The sequence below is a fragment of the Rhinatrema bivittatum genome, chromosome 16, assembly GCF_901001135.1.
Source record: "Rhinatrema bivittatum chromosome 16, aRhiBiv1.1, whole genome shotgun sequence".
Taxonomy (NCBI): Eukaryota; Metazoa; Chordata; class Amphibia; order Gymnophiona; family Rhinatrematidae; genus Rhinatrema; species Rhinatrema bivittatum.
In genome coordinates, this window is record NC_042630.1 from 24,070,581 (window position 1) to 24,096,295 (window position 25,715).

The 25,715-nt window shown below is 48.0% G+C and overlaps 2 protein-coding genes across 2 annotated transcripts in view; one reads left to right on the forward strand and one right to left on the reverse strand.

Moving 5' to 3' along the window:
- Positions 1 to 7,043, reverse strand: part of NFAM1 (NFAT activating protein with ITAM motif 1) — a 29,302-nt gene extending 22,259 nt beyond the window's left edge. Inside the window, exon 1 of the mRNA XM_029581267.1 lies at positions 6,929 to 7,043. Coding sequence (XP_029437127.1) covers positions 6,929 to 6,986 — 58 coding nt within the window. The 5' untranslated portion in view covers positions 6,987 to 7,043. The remainder of the gene's footprint in view (positions 1 to 6,928) is intronic.
- A 3,309-nt stretch (positions 7,044 to 10,352) lies between these two features.
- SLC25A11 (solute carrier family 25 member 11) lies at positions 10,353 to 23,372 on the forward strand. The gene is given in 9 exon segments (XM_029579766.1): positions 10,353 to 10,588; positions 12,927 to 13,079; positions 13,689 to 13,762; positions 13,928 to 14,135; positions 14,299 to 14,389; positions 18,910 to 19,000; positions 19,461 to 19,560; positions 20,522 to 20,573; positions 22,140 to 23,372. Coding segments are annotated over 9 exon segments (1,017 nt in total). The 5' UTR covers positions 10,353 to 10,496; the 3' UTR covers positions 22,296 to 23,372.
- The last annotated feature ends 2,343 nt before the right edge of the window (positions 23,373 to 25,715 follow it).

Sequence of the window (25,715 nt, forward strand, 5' to 3'; positions counted from 1 at the left end):
AGGAAAATTTAGTGGGGGATCCACAAATTCTCTGAGGACAAGCAGGAAGGCAGTCTTCATACATGGGCGACATCAGATGGAGCTTGGCACAGAATTTTTATTTTTTTAAACTCTTTCTTTATTCATATTTAGATTTACAAGTCAAAGAAAATTCACTTGACCTTTAAGTAATACACTGTGGGGTAGATTTTCAAAGGGTTATAACCCCGAAAACCTGCCCCTGCGCGCATAGGCTCGGCGGCGCGCGCAAGCCCCGGGAAGCACGTATGTCCCGGGGCTTTGAAAAAGGGGCGGGAAGGAGGCAGGGTGTGGGCGTGGTGCAGGTCCAGGGGCAGTCCAGGGGCGGGACCCAGGCCTCCGGCACAGCGGTCGTGCCGGAGGTTCGCGCGCCAGCAGCCAGCCAGTGCGCGCAAGTTGGCAGGCGTAAATTTGAAAACAAAGGTGGGGGGATTTAGGTAGGGCTGGGGGGTGGGTGCGGAAGGAAAGTTTTTCGGAGCGGCCTTGGAGGGAACGGTGAAAGCCATCGGGGCTCCCTTGGGGCTCGGCGCGCGCAAGGTGCACAAGTGTGCACCCCCCTTGAGCGCTCCGACCCCGGATTTTATAACATGCGCGCGGCTGCGCACGCGTGTTACAAAATCGGGCGTAGATTTGTGCGCGCTGGGTTGTGCGCACAAATCTACGCCTGCGCGTAGGTTTGAATATCTGGCCCATATAGTATAAAAGAAAAAAACTTCAAGAAGTATAAACAGATAACGTTAGAGCCCCAAAGTTTGGGGGAACTCATAGGAAAAGAAAACTGAACAAAAAAAAAAATGAACCCCAGAATTGAATTTATACTGCTAGAGATGCAACTCAAGAATTCCAGTTAATAGCTGATGGCTATTCTCTATTTGAAAGAAAACCTTCCAGCTGACTAGAGTCAAAGTCTCCATATTTGTTGTCATTCCATTTAACTTGACATTTACAGGGAAATCGCAAGGCAAACGTTGCACCCAGAGCTAACCCTCTCTGAGGCAAGGTAAGACACTTTTTCCGGCTAAGTTGAGTGGATCTGGCAACATCAGGAAATTTAGAGATTTTTGGTCCTAAAAATAAACAAGAATTTAAATGAAAATACATTTTTTTATGTCCACTCTTTATCAGCTTCTAAAGCAAAAACAGCTAAGAGAGTTGCTCAGGATCTAACTTCAAGCTGTGAATTCTGTAAGAGAGCAGTTAAATCTACCCCGTCCCCACCTGCATTATCGACAGCGGTGTGATCAGCAGTGCCAACATCCTTATCTTTGATTTTCTCAGCGAGATAAAAATCCCTTGATACAGGTGGAAAAGATTCAACAGGAACTTTAAAAATATCCAAACGGAATCTTTTTAGCATTTCAAGCGGGGATAACAAGTCAACTTAGGGAAATGTAAAAACCTTAAATGAAATCTCCCAGAGTGATTGCCCAGGTTTTCAAGTCGACGACAAGACCACTCCTTATCCCTTATCAGGGAAACTTGATGTTTCTGCAGTTCATCATATTGATCCGACAAGATTTTAAGTTTCTCATCGTGGTCTTTGATCCTGGACTACTACCTGGTTACGTAGATCTTCATATTTAGATAATACGGAGTCGATCTTTCCTGAGAGCAAACTGCTCATTCCCATAATTGCTGACCACAATGAGTGCCTAGTAATTACTGCAGGCTTTATAAGACTGAAGTCAGGAGAAGTGACCAATGGCAAAGAGGTAGAGGTGGAAATATTATCAAAAATTGCCTGGCTCATCCTGACCTCCCCCCAGGATCTTCAACCTGGGGGGGGGGGGGCATTTGAAGCCCAGGAGGAGCTCTAACATCCGGGCTAAGGGAGATGGAATCCCCACTCGCAAAAGCACCGAACGTGCTAAGCCGAGAGGCCCCGGATTGTTGCACATTCTTGGGCATCATAAATTCAGAGATGGCCGGTAGAGGCATAGAAGAAGGAGTGCCAGACCCAGATAGGAGAGGGTCTAAAAAAAAATCCCCTTTCTTTTCTTTCCCATAGACAGCCAAAAAAGAAATCAAACGAAGAGAGGAAATACTCACTGCGGGGGGGGGGGGGGGGCATAAAACAAGCAAAAGAAGAAAAAACTCCATAAGCCACGCGCCCTTTTGTCTGGTGTTATATGGTCAGGTCAGGCGCAGCTCTCTGATGTCACCAGCAGTGGCTCCAGAGGAAGGAAGGCCCCAAACAGGAGCCGATGGCACAAACTCTCCTCCCGTGTTTGTGTCCCCCCCATTGGCTCAGAATTTTGACATCAAAGCTTCTAGAAGCATTAGACATGCCCTACTGGGCATGTGCAGCACCTGCCACTCCCCCACATTCTATGCAGGACACCTAAGTCTCGTATTTTAAGTCATGGTTCATCTGTCTCTCAGCTGCAAAGGTGAAAGTTTTTCTGGAGCTGCAGAATCTGTCCTCAAAGGGCCTTATAGGTTGTTTTTCACCTTCTAGTCCTCTAAGTAGGTTTAAGTTTATTTTTCTGTTGGCCACATAACGCACCAGTTCTAGTGTCCCAGGACAGTCCGGTTGCATTTTGACTAGCCTTCAAGTTTTTTGCTCGTTTCACTTATTTTTTTGTCTGATGCCTTGGAAGGCCTGTGATTTAGATACTGCCGACTGTGTGGCAGAGTTAGGTCTATCATGACCCATGGGGTGTTACCAGTGCTGTGCCTCAGTGATTGGTCTTTAGACCGGTTGTTTTCAACATTTTTGTGAATGTCATAGCAGAAGGATTGTCAGGAAAGGTTTGTCTTTTTTCCAGTGATACCAAAATCTGGAACAGGGTGGACATCTAAGAAGTTGTGGAAACATGAGGAGGGATCTAGTGAAGCTGGAGAAATAGTCTAGGGTCTGGCAGCTAAGATTTAACGCTAAAAAAATGCAGAGTAATGCATATAGGATGCACAAACCCAAGGGAGAGATGAAATACTTCTAAGCATGAAGGAAGAGCGAGATCTGGGGGTGATTGTATCTGACAATCTTAATGTGGCCAAATAGGTGGATAAAGCGATAGTAAAAGCCAGAAAGATGCTTGGCTGCATAGGGAGAGCACTGGTCAGCAGGAAAAGGGAGGTGATATTGCCCCTGTATAGGTCCTTAGTGAGACCTCACGTGGAATACTGTGCACAATTCCGGAGATCGCACCTTCATAAGGATATAAACAGGATGGAGTCTGCCCAGAGGGAGGCTACTAAAATGGGCAATGGTCTTCATTCTGAAGCATATGGTCATAGACCTAACCCTAGAGGAAAGATGAGATAGGGGAGATATGTAGAGACATTTAAATATCTCAAAGATTTCTATGCACAGGAGGTAAGTCTCTTTCAATGGAAAGGAGGCTCTAGAATGAGGGAACATGAGATAAGGGTGAAAGTGGGGGTAGACTCTGGATTAATCTTAAGAAATATTTCTTTACAGAGAGGGTGCTGGATGCATAGAACGGCCTCCCAGTGGAAGTGGTTGAGACAAAAACTGTGTCTGAATTTAAGAAAGCATGGGATAAATACAGGGGACCTCTAAGGGAGTGATGGGAATTATAAAGTTAAATAAATTGGGTGGATGGGCAGACTAGATGGTTCACGCAGTCTTTTTCTACCATCATGTTTCTATGTTTCCTAGATAGATGGGCTATCTGCCTAGGAGCAGACCACGGCATCTTAGACTGCTCCCCCTGTCAGATTATGATCCCAAGAGAACATTGTTCCTAGCAAGAGCTCTTAGAAGCTTTTTGAGAGACTCTGCCTGGTGTGACAGGACCACTTCACCATGAGGCCCAAATATCTGGAGCCAGAGCAGCAGAAGTACATGGCACAGAGGCAGACACAGCCCTCAGGACAGGGGAAAAGAATGATGAACTTCATTTCCCATCAGCCATGGTGAAGACCAGGACCAATGGGAGCCCAGTGGAGGGGCTTCTGAGAGCAGGGAGGGCAATATCTCCCACAACCCTTACCACACAAATACTCAGAAGGGAGTGGTAGATAGTGTAGAAAACCCATAGCCAAGTGAGATAGAGGGACAAACGTTGGAAGAAGAGGATATAGAGGTAGTAATGGATTGGCCATTCCCAGCCTCAGCATGCATTCATTTCATCTCTCCACCAGCAGAGGCCATCAGTAAGCCTCACCACTAGGAAGTTAAAATCACAACAAATAAGGGAAGGAGAAGATGGGTCAAGAAGTCTCTCATGAGGGACTTTGTCAAATGCTTTCTGGAAATCCAGATACATTGTATCAACTGGCTCACCTTTAGCCACATGTTTATTTACGCCATCAAAAAAAGTAGCAAATTTGTGAGTCAAGACTTCCCTTGGCTAAATCCATGTTGGCTTTGTCCCATTAAACTGTGCCTATCTACATTTTCAGTTTGTTGAGCTCAGTCCAGTTCTATTATTATGGTAATTATGCAATATTTCTTGGTTCAATAAAATATTTAAATATAAAACAAAAATAGCAGCGGTCCCATCTCAGATCCCTGGGGGTACTCCATCTTGAGTTTCCTTTGGGAGAAAAAGGTGGTATAAAAGAAGAAGACTAGAATGGGCATCACTTTGCACTTGTCCACATTAAATCTCACCTTTCATTTAGAGGTCCAGCCCCCTTGGTCTGACAAGATTCTCCTGCAGTTCCCCACAGCCTAAGCTTTGAATAGTTTTGTGTAATCTCCATGTTTGATCACCACGCTCATTGCTCTCTTGCCCTTTGCTGTCCTTCCACCTGGAACATGTTGTGCAGCTTTGCTCGTCCCATCTCAAAATAAGATATATCGGAACCAGAAAAGGTGCAGAGAAGGGCAACAACAATGATAAAGGGGATGAAACTGTTCTCTTATGAGGAAAGGCTGAACAAAAACGAAGCAGAGATTCTCAACCGGTGGGTGGCCGAGCACAGGCAGGTGTGTTGCCATCCTCCGCCGACAGGATACTGTGCGTCCTGGTCTCTCGCTGATCCAGCTACCCTTCCCTGTCCTCCTCCACCCCAGCCGGACCTGAAGAACTCTACCTCCACCCAGGCTTGGAAAGGCCGACAGCCCGGGTGGAAGCACTAGGGGGACGGTGGCACAAGTGGCCTGGCCCTTCCTTCTTCCCACCCCCGCGATCCGGAAAAGGAAGTGGGTCTGTGCGTGTGCGGGACGGAGGAGAGGCCATGCCGTGGACAGAAGTGCAGACGACATCGGCCCTGGGCCCGATTAGTCAGCAGGGGGAGCAAGAAGCAGATCAGCATCGGCCCCACAGCAATGGAGAAGACAATGCATGCTGATTCAGGACAATCTCTGGGCATCTGTAAATCAAAAGTTCCCACATATGGAGAGCAGAGGATGTGTTATATTATTAATTTGAATTATTTGGTTTTTGTGTCTACCATTTTGAAATACTTTATTGGTGTCTGGAAAATTATGACTTTTTAATTATTGGATGTTTTATGCATCAGCTATTTTGAAATAGTTTTTCTTTTTATTAGCATGGTTTCACTATTTATTTTATATTTCTTGATGTTTTTTTTATGAAGACTGGTGATGTTTCTGTTCTTCCATTGCTGCACTGCATACAGAGTCTTGCTGCTTGTGGTTTCTGGTCCAGTTTTTGTCTGCATGGTCTCTTTAGTCTGTGTTAGATGAAGGTCTGAACGTGTGATTGAGGTGAGGTACGCTGCTAATATGTAGGTTGTGTTTAGGGATCTCTAGCAGCCTGGTTTGTTCTGTTTTCCTAATAGGAGGTATATTGGTGTTTTAAGACCTGGTATGATATGGTTGCTGTGTTGCCTTTTCTTAGGTAAGGTTGTTACTGTTTGAGTGCTGGCAGTTAGTGCTGTTTTTGGTATGGGAGGTTTACTATATTGTAATTGTATTTTGTTTATTCATGGCTCTGAGGGCTAAGTCACACTCAACATTTGTTACCTTAAACCTAATACCATATGGAATTGTATTTACTTTTTTGCAGGGTTTTCTGTATAACCACACTCATCACTATGAATGGTAATTTCTTGACCCATAGGCATATTACAAAAATTATGTAATATCTGTTCAGACTGAGTACTCTTATTCCCCCCCCCTGCCTTTCTTAAAAATAATATAGTTTAGGCACCTTTTTATTTCAGCCGTGGATTTTAATGATTAGACTGAGCATTCTCCATCAGGTGCATCATGACTGGGAAAAGGCTGAGAACCACTGTGATAGAGATCTATAAAGTCATGAGTTGGGTGGAGCAGGGAAATAGTAAATAGTTATTTACCCTTTCCAACAGTACTAAGGCCAGGGTTGCTTCATGAAACTAACAGGTAGTAAATGTAAAACAAATTGGAGAAAGTATTTTTTTTTTCACTCAGTGCACAATCAAGCTGTCAAATTGCCAGAGGATGTGGTCAAGGCATCGAGCGTAACTGGGCTTAAAAGGAGTTTGCACAAGTTTCTGGAGGAAAAGTCCTCCAACGTTAGCCAGATAAACTTTGGAAAGTTACCACTTATCCCTGGGGCAGCAAGGAATAGGTGTTCCCCTTTGGGAACTGCCCAGTGATCCGGCCTGGCCACTGTCAGACAGGACGCTGGGCTCGTTGGACCTTTGGTCTGACCCAGCATGACAAATCTTATGTTCTTAAAAGTGCTCACAAATGGCTGTGTGTGTGAGGGAAGCTTGCACTGCTGCTGCTCGTGCAGTATCATGGGACAGTATGCATGTGTGTGTGGGTAGCTATACTAATCAAAATAAGCATTAATTAAACGTGGGTCAGGTAGGCTTCTTGGTTTTTCTCTCTTCTGAAATGCTGTGGTATCTGCATATTACAATATTTTCCGTTCTGTTCAGTTTTAGATGTGAGATTCACTTTCACGCCCATCTTTTTTTTTTTTTTTTCTGAAATACTGAGAAAGGAATGAAATTATTTAGAAAAGGCAGACAAATCACATACCTGTACACTGAACTCCTCCCAGAAGTAGGAGCTGGAGTAGAGTGGGTCCTGAGATCATGGTGAGCTCTGGGCTCAGGGGAGTGCTCCCTGGGACTGCCCAGCTCTCACTTTTACAAGCCAGTGAGTGCTTCCTGCTTCTCTTTCTCCATCACTTCCTCTTTGCTTCTGCAGTTTGTGTCCTGTTGTGCAGAGCTCTTCTTCTCTGTACAAATAAGCTCCTCCTTTTCGGTTCTGAAACTCTGCAGCTATGAGGGGCTTAAATTGCCAGTAGAAATGCTAGCAAAATGCAGGGGCCAAAAATCCCAAAAGAGACTCCAGCAAAATGCAGAGAGTGCAGGGACTGAAAATCCTGGAGGAGACTCCAGCAAAATGCAAAGAGTGCAGGGACTGAAAATGCCGGAGGAGACTCCAGCAAAATGCAAAGAGTGCAGGGACTGAAAATGCCGGAGGAGACTCCAGCAAAATGCAAAGAGTGCAGGGACTGAAAATACCGGAAGAGACTCCAGCAAAATGCAGAGAGTGCAGGGACTGAAAATGCCGGAGGAGACTCCAGCAAAATGCAGAGTGCAGGGGCTGAAAATACCGGAAGAGACTCCAGCAAAATGCAGAGAGTGCAGGGACTGAAAATGCTGGAGGAGACTCCAGCAAAATGCAGAGAGTGTAGGGGCTGAAAATACAAAAGGAGACTCCAGCAAAATGCAAAGAGTGCAGGGACTGAAAATGCCAGAAGACATTACAAGGCTGAAAATTCCAGAGGAGCCACCAGGAATATGCAGAGAGCGCAGGGGCTGAAAATACCAGAGACTCTTTCACCCGCTCCTTGAGTCAGACTCTTAGATTCTCAGAGAAGGTCCCCGGCAGCTTCTTGTCTAGAAATGTTGGGCCTGATTTGAGCAGGGACCAGACTTTCAGGACTTCTCTTCCTCTCCCTTTCCCCAATACCTGTACTTTCTCAATCTACCCTCCTCCAGTGCTCTCTCCCTCCTGGTCCTTCGCTGCCCCCACCCCAAGCTAGTAGGAAGAGTGGTGCTTAATAATATTGCATCAGCTTCCTCTACTGTGTGGGCCAGTCTAGCAATATAAAATAAAATAAAATAAAATAAATTAATAAATGAGCTGTGAAAGCTCCAAGGATCTGTTCAGCTCATATCTTGAGACTGGCCCCGCAAGGCAAAGAAAGCTGATGTGGTATTAAATGCTGCTGCTCCTGCTGGCAACTGTAGAAGAGTTAACAGATTTTGAGATTATTTCATTTGTGGAGTTTATCTCCACTGTTTCCAGAATGAAGTAATCCAATCTTTTATTGGATTACCGCATCCCAGATGCATGTCTCTGCACTTGTTGGTTTTGAAACCCTGCAGCCAAATCTTCGACCACGCTTCAAGCTTTCTGAAAAATAAAATAATTAAAAAAAAAGGGCTAAAGAAGAGCTTTATTTGGCAAAATAAAGTGACGTGTATTAATTTGGCTGCCTTGTGTAGGCCTAAATCTCAGGGAGGGCATGGAACTGCCAGATATTCAAAGTTATTAATGGACAGCGCGGCTGGCCTGTATCTGAGAGTGGTTTGACCCTGAATCTTCATGTGGCTGGCTCCTAACGCGCACCCAGCCACCTCTCCTGGGTGCGCGATACTATACGTAAATGAGGGGTCACGCTAGTAGTGGGCACCCAGGAGAGGTCAGCTGTTCACGGGTTAAGAAAATGGATGCTCGTAAAATTGAGCATCAGTTTTCCTGACTGACCTGCCAGCACATTTTTTTAAAATCTTTTTTTTACTTTTTGGTTCCTCCAACTTAATATCTCTATTATTATTATTTGCATTTCTTATATACCGGCATTCGCGATGGGAGTCGCATCATGCCGGTTTACAATAAACAGGGTGTGACAAAAGGATAAATACTTAAAACACTTAACATTAACATGTGATAGAATAGGAAGATAGCAGTTACAATAAAACAGGGACATAATGCAACTTGGATTGTAGAGAAGGTGAAAGAGAAATTAACAATGAGCTAAAAAAGAAATAGCCAAGGTAATACAACCTGCCAAATTAGAAAAAGAAAAATACATTAAGGAGTTGTCCAAGGTTGTTGATTACTCTGACGGAGTTGAGTTGCTTGAATTGAAAGTAAGTTCAGTTGGTATCTGGAAAGGCTTTCATAAATAACCAGGTTTTAAGTCTTTTTCTAAATGTAGGAAGACAGGGTTCCTGTCTTCCTACATTCCTACATCTCTACAATATTAAGCTGGAGGATGTATAGAAAAGCAGTATATTCTGTTTTACTGTACACTTTTTTGGGTTGCTCAGAAATTAGCGCCTGCCCTTGGGCAGGCGCTAATTTCTGAGCATAAAATATGTGGATCGGCCACACATTTTTTTTCTGTATCCCGGGTGAATAACTAATAGCCTCATCAACATGCATTTGCATGGGATAAGCGCTGTTAGTTTTGTGGGGGTTGGATGCGCATTTTGGATGTGCTAAACCCCTCAGTGTATAAGGGGTAGTGGACGCGTGTCAAAGCACATTTTACAGTATTGGCCTGTTTCACTATCCATATTATCCACAAATGCTAGGCATAGTCTCAGAGGTTGCCCCATATTAGACCACACTGTCCAAATCTGGCGGAAAGTTTGTAGGCACTTGGGGCTTTCAATCTTGGAGTTGTCTATTATGCCCTTTGCTAAAAATCCAAAGCTTTCCTTTTGTTCCTGCTTTAACCAGTCCAGTTCCCAGAGAGGTCTATGGAAAAAATAGTCAAACATGCAACTTTATTACTTTTGATTTTTTACAGGATTGTAATCATGTTATGCGTTTATATTTTCAGAAAGGCTTGTATTGTTTAAAAGTTCAATTGTTTCTTGATTTATCCAGGTAATACAAAATCGTAGGAAAAAATTATTCTATGTTGCTCTTTTATAGTTTTTTGTCTTGCCTTTTTAATTCTTTTTTTGTAATATCTTTAGATGTCCTCTTGGCCTTTTTCCCTGAAACTCTCTGCTTGTGGTCTCATTGTGCTTATACTTGGTATTTGTTTTTCTTTTTAAATCTTTTTTCCTTTAATTTTCTTTCTATTTCAACCTTGTATGTAGCTTTTTTTGTTATGAAATATGTATTATTTGAAATATGGATATATGCAAATAAAAATAAAGTAAAAAAACAAACAATTAACATTGCTGTTGCTACCAAAGACTGGACTACAGAGGCGGTTTTCCATCCCCACCAAAATGAAGGCAAAGAAAGGTTTTTACAGGACAGCGGACCTTTTTTTTTTTAGTTCAGAATCAAATGGTCTCTGAGCAGCTCACGTCCTGTCATATGGTTTCTAACGTAGCCTGTCACAGTCTTAAGGGCTCCCTCCCGGAGAGGAATAAAGAGCCAGAGCGAGGCTCGGAACGCAGGGAAACCCCGAGGCGGGACAGCTCCTAGGCACGCCCCTACGTTCTCTCGCCCAACAGGGAGAGGTTTGGCGACTTAGAGCCCGCCCCCTCGCGTTTGCGCCCTACGCTGCGAGGCCGGTGTCACCTTGCTCCTGCTGCGGCCGGAAAGCCGGAGGGTAACGGCAACCATGGGCTCCACGGCGCGAAGCGGCGACCAGGTCGCGAGCAGGCAGAGGACGTCTCCGAAAAGCATCAAGTTTCTCTTCGGTGGCCTGGCGGGGTAAGGCCTTCGCCCCTTCCTGCAAGCCCGGACCTCCACTCCTGAGCCTCTCTCTCCCTGCGACCCTGAATTAGCTCCTGGATCTGGGGAGCCTCTGAGCCTGACCTCCTGGGGGACCATAATCAGACTGCAAACCACGGGCAGTTGTTACCCACGGGGCTTGCCCCGAGAAGTAAACAGCAGCTGCAGAGATTTGTCCCCGTTTTCTCTGCTTGCTGGAGCTTTTTCCAGCCAAACAATCCACAGAGCAATGTGTCGTTACCTAAGCCTCGAAACACTCAGGCCGATGCAGCTCCTCTTTTCTGCCTGCGCTTGGACGTGCATTTTCTGAGGCCGATGCAAAACCGATCCCAGGCTTTTACTCGCATTTTAACACGGGTTTTCGGCATTAATGTAGCCCTAGTATGTAAAAAGGGCTTTAGTGCCGAAAACCAAAAATAACTCCACGTCAGGCTGAGCGTGGATGCATGCCAATTGTATAAGATAATAGCCTAATTAGCTATTACCCTGCAATGCAAAGAGGTGCGTCAAGCAAAAGACTGCCTAATGTGTCTCCTACTATCATGAGAAATGTAATGTCTGCGGAGAGGCAGGGGTTAAACTTCACGTGGCTGGCCTGACCGAAGCTCCGCCCCCCTCCCCCAGGGGTTACAGGACTGGCCCCGGGGATCCTCTACCTGAAGTGGTGCATTCAGAAGGTCCAGGTCTTAAAACAGTGCTTGCCAGACCCCAAATCCTCCTTGGCCACTTAATATTAATTTATTCACTTCTTCACTTACTGAGGATTTTGATCCAAATCCATTCACTGTGGTATGTCAGGGAAAGAACCAAGCCCCTTTCAGAAGGCTGGCCTGCTAGAGGATATGATAGAGGGTATTTAAAGTCATGAAAGGACTTGAACGGGTAAATGTGAATCTGTTATTTACTCTTTTGGATAATAGAAGGACTTGGGGGTACTCCATGAAGTTAGAAAGTAGCACATTTAAAACAAATAGGGGAAAATTCTTTTTCAGTCCATACCCAATTAAGCTCTGGAATTTGTTGTCAGAGATGTGCTTAGAGGAGTTAGTACAGCTGGGTTTAAAAAAAGGTTTAGTTATGTTCCTGGATGAGAAGTCCGTTAACTGTTAGGTTGATTTAGGGAATAACCACTGCAGTTAGTAGTATGGGATCTATTTAGTGTTTGGGTACTTGTAGCCTGGTTTGGCCACTGTTGGAAACAGGATGCTGGGCTTGATGGACCCTTGGTCTGACCCAGCATGGCAATTTCTTATGTTCTTACCCTGATCTCTGTTCTCCTCCACCTAAGGATGATCAGGTGTTTCATGGATGATGAGATGACACTGGGTTATCAGCCCATCCTAGTATTACCTTCAGCACAGCAGTAGACTTCTGGTTACGGCCTGGATATGTGGTGGTATACTCTGGGTTTCTGTGTCTTCTCTCTGATCTCTGTCCTCTTCCACCCTTGACTAATCATTAAGTAGGACTCTGCTGGAGAGAGGGACCTTTGGCATGATCAGATGACTGGGCTGATGAGGTGACTCTGGGCCGTCATGGAAAGGCAGAGCCTTTCCTTGGCGATACCTTTAGCACAGCTATAGATTTCAGGTTATAGTGCCTCTAGGAGCCCATAGATGCACAGGGGCTAAGACCAGGACTGGTTTCAGGCTGGCCCTGAAGATGTGCTGCTATTTTGTAAGCGTACATACTTCTTTCTAGAGACTCTTCACCGCAGCTAAATGTGAAGTGGCACCTGCTGGGGCCCAGGGGGAATATATTCTTTGGCCTGTCTTGAGAGGAAAAGGGTCTTTGGGAGAGGATGAAAGTCGTACAACATTTTGTTGATGGGAAACCATTAGTGTGCCAGGGAGGTTCCATTACCCCAGACTCTAAAAGATGATATTTATGTTATGGGTGTGGGGAAAGTGTCATTGGTATGATCTGCTGATTTTTTTTTTTTTTTATAGTGAATGTGCACAGGGCCAGGGGAAGTTCAGGCGGATCCCCCCCCCCTCATCCTGTAATGTTACCTGGTTACAGAGCCCCTTCCATTGCCTGTGACAGTTCTTAACATGTCACGCTGTACAATGGGGTTGGGACACAGAAACCCCCACCTCGGTGAGAGCTATGGCAGCAGCTTCTCTGTGACCCATCGCTACGGCCCCTGCGCGCTCCTGGGTCAGTATGTAGCACGGCTGAGGGGGTCAGCATTTCGCTACTGCGTAGAAGGAGCTGTCCACCGAGCTTCTGCTGCACAAAGTCACATCCCTGGCAATAAACTTTATTTTCTGTTTTTTTTTTTGTTTTATTCCTTCTCTTCTCCTCTTCAACCTAGCATGGGTGCTACGGTGTTTGTGCAGCCACTGGACCTGGTGAAAAACCGAATGCAGCTGAGTGGCGAGGGAGCCAAGACCAAGGAGTACAAAACCAGCTTCCATGCTGTCGCCAGCATCCTTAGGAAGGAGGGGCTGCGAGGCATCTACACAGGGTAAGGGAGCTGGCGAGGATCTACAGGGCATGCGTGTCGGGTAAGGAAGCATTAGCATGTAACGCTGAACGTAATCCACGTTGAAGGGCCGAAAAGCGGAATATAAAACAAAAATATTGTACGCACTGTATGAAGATTTAGCCTGGTCCTCAGGGTTTGCTGTACCTCACCGGGCCATGTCTGGAACTCTTCTCATGAACCAATTGGGGGGGGGGGGGGGGGGGGTGCAGAATGTAAATTTGGGGTCGTTCTGGCTAACACTGTTACACTGCAAACTGTCAACCCCATCCTGATTTGGCCATCTAACAAGCCAAGGTCCAGTAATGACTCCAGGCCTTCGTAGATCTCTGAGAAGGGGAGTGACCAGCTCAGGAGCTGGGGAGGAGGCACAGAAGGGGCAGGCTGCAGGGTGAGAAGAGCAAAGGTTTCAGGTGGGTTTTGGCAGAGAGGAAGGGAGCGGCGCTCTGCAGAGAGAACTGATGAATATTCGTTGTGGGTGGCCTGAAGACTAGATCTGTCTTCTGCCCTGGGGTCTGCTGAGCCAGTCCTGGTTTTGCCTCCACTGCATGAATGGACTTGTGGTCTCTTTTTTTTTCCTCTTTGTGGGAGGAGCAAGTCCCAGTGCACGCTTGGGGTAAAACCTGCCCCGGTTCAGCCTGTCTGCGATGACCTGGAGCCATCTGGTAACTCTGCCCTAGGATTTAACCACTCATCAGTCAGTAGTTCCATTTGTTGGGGGCTACAGGAGGTCCATGCTGGAGAAGGCCGTGTGGCCAGCTTGGAGCCATCTTGCAGCTTCCCAGTGCAGGATGTGGGTTCCGGCTGATGACGGTCTTGTCCCTCCCCAGGCTGTCTGCAGGGCTTGCTCCGGCAGGCGACGTACACCACCACGCGGCTGGGCATCTATTACCATCCTGTTTGAGAAACTGACAAGGAGGATGGCACCCCTCCCAACTTCTTCATGAAGGCCCTGATTGGCATGACCGCCGGTGCCACCGGGGCGTTCATAGGCACGCCAGCGGAGGTAGCGCTCATCCGCATGACGGCCGATGGCAGGTAGGGCTCTGGGGGATGGGAGGGATTGGGGGGGGGGGGAGTTCGGGTTCGTGGGTGCTCTTGGGCCTGCGGCGAAACCCTTGCGTTCGGCCCGGCGAGGCAGCACCGATGCGGCCGCCCTACCTCTCTGGTGTTAAAGCGGTGTCTCGTCTGCCCTCCACAGGCTGCCTGCTAAACAGAGAAGAGGTTACACCAACGTCTTCAATGCCTTGGTGAGGATAAGCCGAGAGGAGGGGGTCCTCACGCTCTGGCGGGTAAGATTCAGGGCTTAATATGATTCTGACAGAAAAAGGGTGCACACATCCACTGCAAATAAATAAATAAATACAATAAAAATCTGAAGTTGCAGAATAAGCAAGCATTCGTGGTGAGCATACGGTGCTCTTTTTATTGTAAGCCGGGTAAACCGGATCTGCAAACTGTATGTGCGCATATCCCGGGCGGCTTTCTTCAATTCCACTGTAAAAGAATGGAGGATTGCTAGGCAAAGGAATCGGCCCACTGGTCTATTATCCTGTAACCTTTTGGATGACGACTTTGATATGATCAAAGGTTGTTTAAAAAAAAATAAAATTGGCCGTACTTGAACTCTCTGAGGAAACTGTAATCAGAATGTCCAAAAATGAAATTTCCATTTCCTCCTGCCACACCAGTCCAGTCCTTAACAAGTGGGTTGTGTCATCGTCCCCCCCACCAGCAGATGGAGACAGAACGCACGGATTTCCTCCGTGACGTTACGCCGACTCTGGGGGTGGCGCCAAGCAGCAGGAGTCCAGTAGTTTCTGCCTCCAGCAGACTCGTCGGTTCGTGATCAGACCCTAGGGCCAGGTCACCGGCCGGCAGTCCCTGAGGAGTGTTTGAGCTTGGTTGGTGGTGGGGGGGGGGGGGGGGGGGGGGAGGAGGGAAAACCTTTCTGCTGACAGGAAGCTTTTACTGTTGGGTTTGTTTTTTTCCCTCTGGTCTTTTCTCCCCCTCCCTCCTGGTCCTTTGCCGGTCTCTGATTAAAGCTTTACTAAAAAAAAAAACAAATGGAGGGCGGTTTGAGCAAAGGACAAACGGCAAAGCATTCCGGTTGGCTGTCTTGTTTCCCCCGCCCATCTGGTCGACAGCAGGCATGGAGGAGGTGGCTCCCTGAGGGGGTGCTCCGAGGAACGGTGGGAACCACAACCACAATTGCTGGGGAAGGGGGGGGGTGTTTGGAAGGGGTGCTCGCGAGACGCATCGGTGCAAGGCCTGTGGCGGGGGGACTCGGAGCAGTGGTAAAAGGCCGCGTGTCAGGTTCCTGGGGAATGCTCGTTGGTTGGGTTGGCTTCCCTCCTCTACTTCGGGCGGCACGTGAAAAAAAAAAACCAAAAACCTCGCTAAACTCGGGAGGGCTGGACATGCGGTCAGCCAGGAGTTTTCAGCTCCGGCAGCCGTCGCGCTAGAGCTTTGTGCACAGCAGACCTCGGGGAGCCGGCGTGCCTTCTTACGTCGGGGGCGGTGCCGGCTGGGCTGTGGGCAGTTTTCCCCCACAGTTCTGTAGTCTTTGTGCACCAGGCCTTTAGTGTGTTTGCAAGGCATGGGAAAGTCCCTTGTTACGAGCATTTGTTCTCACAACTTCTAGGCCTTATATCAAATTAATTACACTAACGATATACGTGATTCTCTGCTTCATTCCTTTCCGCCGTGGTACAATACTGCTGCGCAAACGAATTCCTGCTTAAAATAATTTCCCACAGTCCCTCCTGGTTGCAACGGATTGACCATGCAGGCCCTGATAAGCAGTTCTCGTGCATCTGCAAGCGGTGGAGCCTTTGCCTCTCCCGGGATTGAAAGGCCTCTTGACTCAAGGGCAGTTACTTGTGGCCGATCTGCCTCTCTCTTTCGCCTTATGACCTGGCTCTTGAGCGGTGACAGCTCCGCAAGAAGGGATATTCTTCTTCCGTGCTTTCGACACTGCTGAGGGTGTGGAAATGGTCCACTTCTAGTTTTAGGTTTGCATTTGGCGGCTGTGTTGAGGTTGGTTGTGGGGTTATTTTATTTTTTTTCTTCAAGTCCAGAAGAGAATCCCTTTGGCGGCTACTGGTCCTTGTATATTGGCCTTTCTCCAAGGAGATTTGGAGAAGGGGGTTGCCCCGAGGTCCTTGATGGTGCGAGTGGCTGCTATCTTGTGGGTGCCGTGGCCGTCTGGGCAGGGTAGTCTTATCTCCATTTCTGGGGGGTGCCAAACGTTGCGGGCCCCTCTTTTTTTCCCGTTGTTCCTTCTTGGGACCTTCATCTGGTCTTGAGGGCTCTGACATGGACTCCTTTTGAACCTTTGACGAGGATCCGTCCTGATTTTGGAGCTCCAAGCAGGGTCTTGAGATCCGTTTTCGGTGGATGCCTGGTGGCATTCTTTCTTTTATTCCCCCGAAGATAATCTTTGTATTTCATATTCATTGGACGTTGTCTCTTCTGGCGTTTTCCCGGAAAGAATGTGGCGCTGAAGATCATCCTCTCAGGTGCTTGGATGTGCAAAGGCTTCTCCAATAATCGGAGGTGATCAACGCGTTCCGCAAATCCGATAGGTGGTTTGTCCTGTTACGAGGAAGGCGGCTCCTGAGCCCACTCTGGCTCACTGAATAAAGAAGGCTATTGTCTCGGCTTACGTGTTGGACAAGGAGCCCCAGAGTTAATTCAAGCGCACGCATTTATTGGCGTCTTGGGCAGAGGTGTGCAGGTGCCGTCGCCGGCGGACGTTTGCACAGAGCGGTTGCTTGCTCCTCATTGCGTACCTTTTGCGAATCATTGCTGACCGGAGGTTCTGGCTTAAGGGAGATTTGGCACTGGGGTTCTCCGGGCAGATCCTGTCTCCACCCACCCGCATAGGTTGAGCTTTGGTACTACCCACTTGTTAAGGGCAGGACAAAATGAAAGGAGAAACTCTCTTACCTGTTGTTTTTCCTTTCTGTTAGTCCTGCTACACAAGTCCGAGACCCACTCAGGAAGTGAGGCTGACTCGTTTCAGAAGCTATTACTAGTTGACTCTCCTTTTTCTACTTTTACTGTTGGCTTCAGGCTATAGGGCAGCTTCTCCTGTTTCTTGTTCAAATGTTGGCAGTTAGCGGGTCTGATCTGACCTTTGACAGATCAGCGCCACCCCTAAGTAATGGCCCTGTCACGGAGGGAAAACAGTGTTGTCTGCCTCCATCTGCTGGTAGAGGAAAACAACCCACTTTTAAAGGGCTGGACTGGTGTAGCAGGACTAACGGAAAGGAAATTAACCGGTAAGAACATTTCTCTTTGATTGTGTGGGATATGAATCGCAAATGTGCGCGGCAGCCGTTGAACCGCTGCACGCATTCTGCAAACCACTCCACTGTGTCCAGCCGGGTGACAAATATATCGATGATGTGCATCCAAACTCCGATGTAAATCTAAAGTTTTGAAAAGCACATCGAATGGTTGCTTCTATCTCAGCCTAACCTTTCTACAGTGGCACTTGTTTGTGTGCTTCCTTTTATGGTGAAATCTCAATAAATTCAACAGACTTTATTTTAAGACCTTGGCCTCTCTCTTGTCGCAATATCCTGTGTTTTAGTTCCCCGTTTTGCACTCTTTGGTGAAGTTCAGGACCTGACAGTACAAAGCGGGCCTGCCTTGACCCTCTATAGGGGTACTTCCCAGCCTTTTCAAGCCGGTGGGGGGAGAGCTAGGGCCTGACGCCGTGCCAGGAGAGCGGGGCCATGCCCATGCGCTGTTGGGGCCCTGGGGATCTAGGCCCCAAACCCAGCAGCGTTCAGGAGGAGCCGCAGAGTGCCGGCGAGTACCTAAACAGAATCGTAGCAAAGAAACCCAAAAACCCCAGCCTCCACAGGCAGGCAGTGTGGCTACGGAGAGGACGAATAAGAGAAGCACGGAAGGCCCCCACCAGTCTTTCAAATTTTAACCCAGACCCAATGAACTTGTACCTAAGGACTAGTGCCCTCTGTAATCCAGGGAGAAGTCGGAGTGGTTCAGGCAGGCAGCTTGGTTTGTTAACGTGGCTGCTGGCGCTCTTCCGCTGCTGATCCCAGTATTCAGCAGGAGTCACTTCAGGGCACGCCGTCCCCAGCTCACTCAATCCCAGGGTAAGCTGGAGGCTGCTAGGGCTCCAAGGAAGAAGGCGAGGAGGTGTGGTGTGCACGGTGCATGCCACACACACAAAAGGACTTGGCTGTGCACGCCCTGCATGCATGGTAACACATGTTCTCGGAAAGGAGCGCCTACGTTTTTGAGTCACTACTGATGACTTGTGAGGTGCTGAGAGCGGAGCCCAGGTGCTGCTCGGGATCTGAGCATCGGGGATTAGTGACTTTTTTTCAGGGCTGAAGGCACACTGGGTTGTGTGTGCAGTGGTGAAACAGGCTCGCCATCGCCCTCTATAGGAAGCAGTGTGTGTGTGGTGGCGCTGGTGAGCCTGCGTCACCTCTTTAGGAAACGGTGTATGCGGCGCTGAAGGGGGCCTGCTGTTGCCTGTATCGGAAGCAGTGTGCGCGGGGGTGAAGCAGACTTGCTGTCGCTCTGTGTGGGGGCGACGTGGGCCTGTCTTCATCCTCTCTAGGGAGTGGCGTGTGCCGTGGTGAAGTGTGGGCTTGCTGTCTCTCTCTGCTGGGGGGCTCTTGTGTGCAACGCTGAAGTGGGACCCGCCTTTTGCCCTCTATCGGAAGTAGGGTGTGTGACGCTGGAAGAGGCCTGGCGTCTTCTCCAGCTGGATACGAGCAGAGTTTGAAGGGATTATAGATGGCTGCATTCTGACTTTTTTGTGTTTCAGGGCTGCATCCCCACCATGGCGAGGGCCGTCGTGGTGAACGCGGCTCAGTTGGCTTCCTACTCTCAGTCCAAGCAGTTCTTATTGGATTCAGGTGAGGAAGGGGGCTCGGCCTCAAGATTACGGGGCGTGCAGAGTGGATAAGAAAACAAAAGGGTTAATGCCACTGCGTGCACAGACCAGGGTCAGCCCTGAATTTTCTGGGAAAGCAGTGCACCAAAGGCCCGCTTGTGTTTTTATAGTGAGAGGGAGGGACACGATGGGCCGTACGCACCTCCCCTCTCCTCAATGAACACCTGCATCGCTGCTCCGGTCCGATTCGGTTCTCTTGAGATTCCTCGTAGGTGACGTGTTACAACGTGGGTTTTCTCCCCTGTCTTCTGGTGACCTCTTGGTGGTTGGGCAGCGATTGGACTGGTAACACAAACAAAACCTATGCTTCCCACCCCCAACACGCGCACACTGTTCTTATAATGTCTAGAGGGAATCTTTCATGTCCGGTGGCATTTGGGCTGAACAGAGCGACTGGAAATGCCTTGCTTCTTGCATTTCAGGCTATTTCAGAGATGACATCCTCTGCCATTTCTGTGCTAGCATGATCAGTGGACTGGTGACTACAGCGGCTTCCATGCCTGTGGACATTGCAAAGACGCGGTAGGTGACGGAAAGGAAAGGCGTGGGGAGGGGGAGGTGGAGAGTGTAGCCCCTGTACACTTGGCTGATGGTTTCTATATAAATAAAAGAAGTCTTGGTAACCCGTTCGTTGCCCAGGCCCCCAATCCAGAGCTGCCTTCGCTTTATCCGGCTTTTTCCCAGAATGCCCCCCTACATCGCAGTGAGTCACATGACCCAGAACCATCTGCTGCTGAAGAGGCAGGGTATCTGGCCCCAGCACAGAAATATGTTGTGAGAGGATACTGATTTGGGAGTTGCCCTTCCAGCAGCGAGAGTGTTGTGGCGGAAGAAGGCGTGGGTTCAGTCCTAGGTACTCTAAGCGCGTAGGATGCGGATCGTCAGGGGTGACTTTTTGTGTGGTTTGGAGTGAAGGGTGTCCAGAGCTGAGCAGGGGGGAGACTGTGGCAATCCCTCAGGACAGCAGCGCCAGCACAGATACCTGTTAGTTACTTGGTAAAACAAATGGTAAGATGATGCTGCTTTTACTTTCTGACCCTTTCTTCATTCCTGAGAAGTTGTGTTTAAGAGCTCCTCCTTCAGCACTTTCACTATTATGAAGCATGGGGTGCTGCGGTGCTGATTGTAATCGGTGCTCGTGTGCAGGCTTCGAGCCGATGACACACAAAGCATGACTACAGCACGGACAGTTCGAGCATATTTCCATTCTCACTATATAACTTCACGTAATCAGAATTGTGAAGTATGTCTACAGCAAGGGCTGCTGAAGGGCACATGGAAGATGATTGAAAATAAAAACTATATATATATCAATAAAGTACATTAGAGGGAAGTGACTGTGTAGAGCCTAGCAGTGGTCAGGAACTAGTACAGCTGTGCTGACACATCTGGGACATGGAGTGAAGTGTACTAGTGATTGGCTAATGCATGGCTGCACCCGGTTTCAAGGCCTGCCTGACGTCTCCTTTCCCTCTCTCACCAGGATCCAGAATATGAGGATGATTGACGGTAAGCCGGAATACAAAAATGGACTGGTGAGTAGGGGACAGCGCACCCTAGGGAGCCTGGGGGGGATTTAACATTACGCACCTTTGGTCTGACTCGGTATGCAAAGTCCAGGATCCTGTTCCCAACAGCTGCCAGTCCAGGTCATGTTGCCTATCCCATGGATAAGCAGGGGATTTCTGCAGCTCCACCTTAATAATGACCTATGGACTTTTCCTCCAGGAACTTGTCCAAACCTTTTCTAAACACGGTTATGCTAACAGCCGTCACTTACTGTTAATGTAGGATTAAAAAAAAAAAAAAAAAGAGCTCTGGAGTTTTGGATAACGAGAACAAATTTGGGGATGGAGCTAGGGGCCCAAGGAGAGACCAGGAACCAGCTGGTAACCAAATGTGGCCCCCGCCTAAGCATTTCTAGGCTGCAGATAAAAATGTTTAATCCACAAGAAGAGCAGCACGGCCCCGTGAGCATGGCTGTTCCCCCCCCTACAAACCGTTCAGTTTCTCAGAGATGCTGGGGGGCTGGAAGAAGATGCTAGATCTTGGTTCCTGGAAGCCTACACAAACAGCGTAATTACTGTATGTCTTGAGGTAAAACAAAAAAAATTCTTAGTTGTCAATGTACAGCTTAGTAGCTTCATTGGGTGTCCCCTGGTCTTTGTACTTTTTGAAAGAGTAAACAACTGATTAAGGTTTACTTGTTCCATTCCACTCATTATTTTATAGTCCTCTATCATATCTTCTCCAAGCTGAACAGTTCTAACCTCATAGGGCAATCCTTCCACCCCCTTTATCATTTTGGTCGCCCTTCTCTGTACCTTTTCTAATTTTTTTATATCTTTTGTGAGATGTGGTGACCAGAATTGCACACAATACTCAAGATGAGGTCGCACCATGGAGTGATTCAGAGGCATTATGATATTCTCTGTTTTATTCTCCATTCCTTTCCTAATAATCCCTAGCTTTCTCTTTGCTTGGGTGGCTGAGCAGAAGATTTCAGCGTATTACTCACGATGACACCCAGATCCTTTTCCTGGGTGATGGCTCCTAATGTGGAACCTTGCATTGTGTAGCTACAATTTGGGTTACTCTTCCCTAAGTGCATCACTTTGCACTTGTGCACATTAAATTTCATTTGCATGCCCAGTCTCCCAGTTTTGGGGGTCATCCCAAATGCTCCTGTAGAGCCTGAGGTTCAGACGCAGTCAGTGCTGTATGTGGATAAAGCTCAACCCTGTCCTTTCTGTGTGACCTTGGGGGAGTTACTCGGTCTCCTTGTAACTCAGTTGTAATCCTCAGCTTTGTCGCTGACTCCCTTTGCTTGCCCTTCTGGTGAGTTACTCTTTATCTCCCCATGTTTCATTTGAGCAATTGTAATCTGGTGCTTTTCCCCTTCGGGGACGCGGTCGTGCGGCACACGGTGCTGCTAATAGGCCGGGCCCCTGCACCTCGGAGATGGCTGCATGTGCGGTGTGTTTGGTTTTTTTTTGTTTGTTTGTTTTTAATGCGGCATTGAAACTGTGCAGTTTGTGTTGCTGGAGAGCACTCTTGTTATCAGAAATTGTGGTCGGTAACCTGTGTTCCCTTCCCTGCAGGACGTGCTGTTGAAGGTGATCCGCTACGAGGGCTTCTTCAGCCTGTGGAAAGGATTCACGCCGTACTACGCCCGCCTCGGCCCCCACACGGTCCTTACCTTCATCTTTCTGGAGCAGATGAACAAATTCTACAAAAAGCTTTTTCTGAGTGCCTGAGGTTGGGACTCCTGGGGCCCCTCCCCTCCCCCCCCCCCTCTCCTGCAGTGACCCGGGTGCTCCGATGTACGGAGGAACAGACGAAAGGGAGGGAGGAGGAGGAGTAACCTGGAGATGAGAGACGCGCGTGCTTTCTTCCGTGGTGAGCAGCGATTTCGGGGGGGGGGGGAGAGAGCTGTGGTTGACACCTGACGTCTGGTCCATTGATGGAGCTGGCAGGCGCGCTCTGAAAGTCTCGTGACTATTTCACCGACGTCTCTTGCTGCCCGGGTCAGCAGTACGGAGGATTGGCCCAAGACTGGAACGGGGGGAAGAAAGGGGGGCTTGCGTGCGAACCCCGTTCCGCTTCCTGCCTCTGCCAGCGGGATGGGGGGGGGGGCCCCCTCCCCCCCACGGTGTGAACGCGGCTCAGGCTTCCTATTTATTACGAGGGACGACTGCCAGGAACCAAAATCCAGCATCTCCGAGAAACCAAACGGTTTGTAGGGGGGGAACAGCCATGCTCACGGGGCCGTGCTGCTCTTCTTGTGCATAAAATATTTTTATCTGCAGCCTAGAAATGCTTAGGGGGGAGGTTGTAGATGGGCCACATTTGGTTACCAGATGGTTCCAGGTCTCCTTTTAGCCACCACTGGACCCCATTGGAGTTGTCTCCTTGTGCTGTCTCGCAGCCCCTAACTCGATCCACAAATTTGTTTTTGCCATCCAGAACTCCGTTTTTTTTAAAGCCTGAACCTTTTCTCCCCCTGCCACAGTCTTAGAAGCCTGTAAAATGGGATTTTTAATGTCTAGGTATCTAAATTTATGAGCTGTTGGCTGTGTTAATGTGGCTGTCACGCTGCTCTCTTGTAAAAAGGGCTTATTTATTTTTGATTTAAAGGATTCAGAGCCTTTAAAAGGAAAGAAAGCTGGCTAAACATCTGTGGGGTTTAGGAGCAGGACACAAGGTGCCTGTGTCATGTGCTAGAGGTTTTAGTTGCATTTTTATCTTGTTCCTGGTTTTGGCCCTTGCTTGGATGACAGAGAACATGTGCTGTAGCCATTTGAGATGAACAATAAAATCTGAGTGGAGGTTTCCGAGGTGCAAAGAACTCGTGCTTTTTCATGTCCCCCTCTTTCTCTCTCGTGATTCTGCTGCCACCCACAGACTGCTTGCAGGCACTGTGGCAGGCAGATGGGATATGTGATCGCATACGTATACAGGGTCACTCTCTCTCTCTCTCTCTCTCTCACACTCTCTCTCTCTCTCTCACTCACACACACACACACACACACACACACACACATAAATGGAACTTGCAGCTGTAGCCTTCAAAAATAATCTCTTTATGTTTTGAAGAGGTTTTCCAGCAGAGGGCAGAACCCATGCTAGGTCCCTCTGTGGTACCTGAGAAGTTGCAAGCTTTGGTGACATCTGGCTCGCAGCTGGTCATTCAAATACAGTTATTTTGTAGCGAATGTGGTTGGGTTTTTTTTTTATAGTTCGAGTACTGTACAGACGAACTGGACAAACATCTGTGATTGAAATTTTTAAGTTCCAAACTCAGTTTAATATGACTTTGATCACTTTTCCTGGACACTTTGGCTTTTCATTCATGTATTTAAACTTTATAACCTGCTTTTAAAACATGTTATCCAAGAGCTGCAGTACAAAATTTAAAACAAACTTCAAATAATATCACAAAATCACTAAAACTTAACCAAAAATACAGTTTAATAATCCAGCAATGCACAATCAGATTAAAATACAATAAATAAAATACAGTGCTTGGCAAAATTTTAAGGTGGTAGGGTTTGGGCTTGTCCAGCTGGCTGAAGTGGGCCTGTTGAGCAGTTCTCTGTCAATCCATGGAACCAGGCTGGTGAAAGGACATCCACGGGGTCCTCTGTCCCCTGTGGTTTTCTGTGCAGGCTGCTCATCTTAAACAAGTTGTTTTGCAACATGCTGGTCAGTGTTTCAGCGGTGGCTGGAGTCTTCTGACCATGGCCGAGCGGGTTTCAGTCAAGCTTCTAATATAAGAATGATCCATAAACGCACGAGGCACCGTGAGCTGAGCCGCTCCTTAGACAAACACATCAAAATGGGCAGTGCTTTTGAAATGCGCCAAAAAAAAACAAAAAACTGGCCTGATCGGGGGTTGAGATCTGCCTTGGGTGGGTTTGCAGAAAATGGTTCAGTAGGTGACCCTGGCTTGACAGTCCTGGTGCGTACGGACTCTTCAAAGCCTTGTGGGCAGGGGGAAGTCTAAGATTGTGTCGCCTAACCTTTTTGAAGCCTACCTCTCGACAAAAATTAGACACAGGGATGTGTCTGCGTCTGCAGGCAGCGCAGACACAGAGACATCTCATGTGGCACCAGAAGAGCTGGAGCATGCCCGACTGAAAAACCCCACCAGTTTCTCTTCCAAATTTTAAAACAAAGCGTGTGGGGGGTGGGAGATGGGCACTTATGAAGCCATCACAATGGAACAGCTCCCCCTTTTTTTTTTTTTAATGCAAAGGAGAGAGAAATCGGGGTGGTGCAGGCTGCTGGGTTGCCAGAGTTCCTCCACCTCTTCTCCCCGCGCTCCCTGGCTCGCAGCCGATCCTCTGTGCAAGTTCTCTTGACAGCCTGGGCTGGAAAGGTGGATGAGGAGGAGATGCCTCGTGCGGCGTGCGTGCTCGCCGTGCCCTGCATGCTGCCTGTTTTAATTCCCACGCTGGATGTGGGAAGGAGAGGCCACCCGTGCGTGTGCCTGTTCTCAGAAAAGAGGTCCTGCCCATTTAAGCGCCACTACTCTGTGTTTTTCTTGTGGCGGGGAGATGCCGGCCTGGATCTGAGCTTCGGGCACCGATAACTTTTCCGTGGCCCACTGGTTGGGGGAAACATTGGTCTAAGAGGTGATGGTATTGTAAGCGCACGTCCAGAAAGCAAGACCCACTGTGTTGAAAGCAGACGTCACTTTGAATGTTTCACAGTGGGTGGGGGAGGGGTGGTTTTTGATTTGACAAGATGTGATCCTCATTTAAGGGCCTAGGGATCCTGCTCAGGGTTTGCTATGTCATGAGCAGTGTTGCATTTTTTGCTTTGAACATCCGTGCATTCCCAGTGTTGGAATGTAAACTACCTTTTTTTTTTTTTTGGCTGGGTTGTTGGGTGTTTCCTCTTCCTTCGCTGGGCTTTCATCTCAAGTCAGAAGCAGGGCTGGGATTCTGGCAGCAGGAGCCTTTATTTGCAATTATGCAGGGACATTTATTCTCTATCCCCCATACTCACGTTGATCATTTCAGCAACCGTCTTTTTGACCAGAATTTCTTCTGGACCCCTGACTCTGGCCACTAGGTGTCACCATCGTGCAACGATTGACTAGCTCTGCCCCCACTCCCCAGGCGCTGTGAATGCTCTCTCTGCATCGCTAGCTGACCCGGAGTTTAGAAACA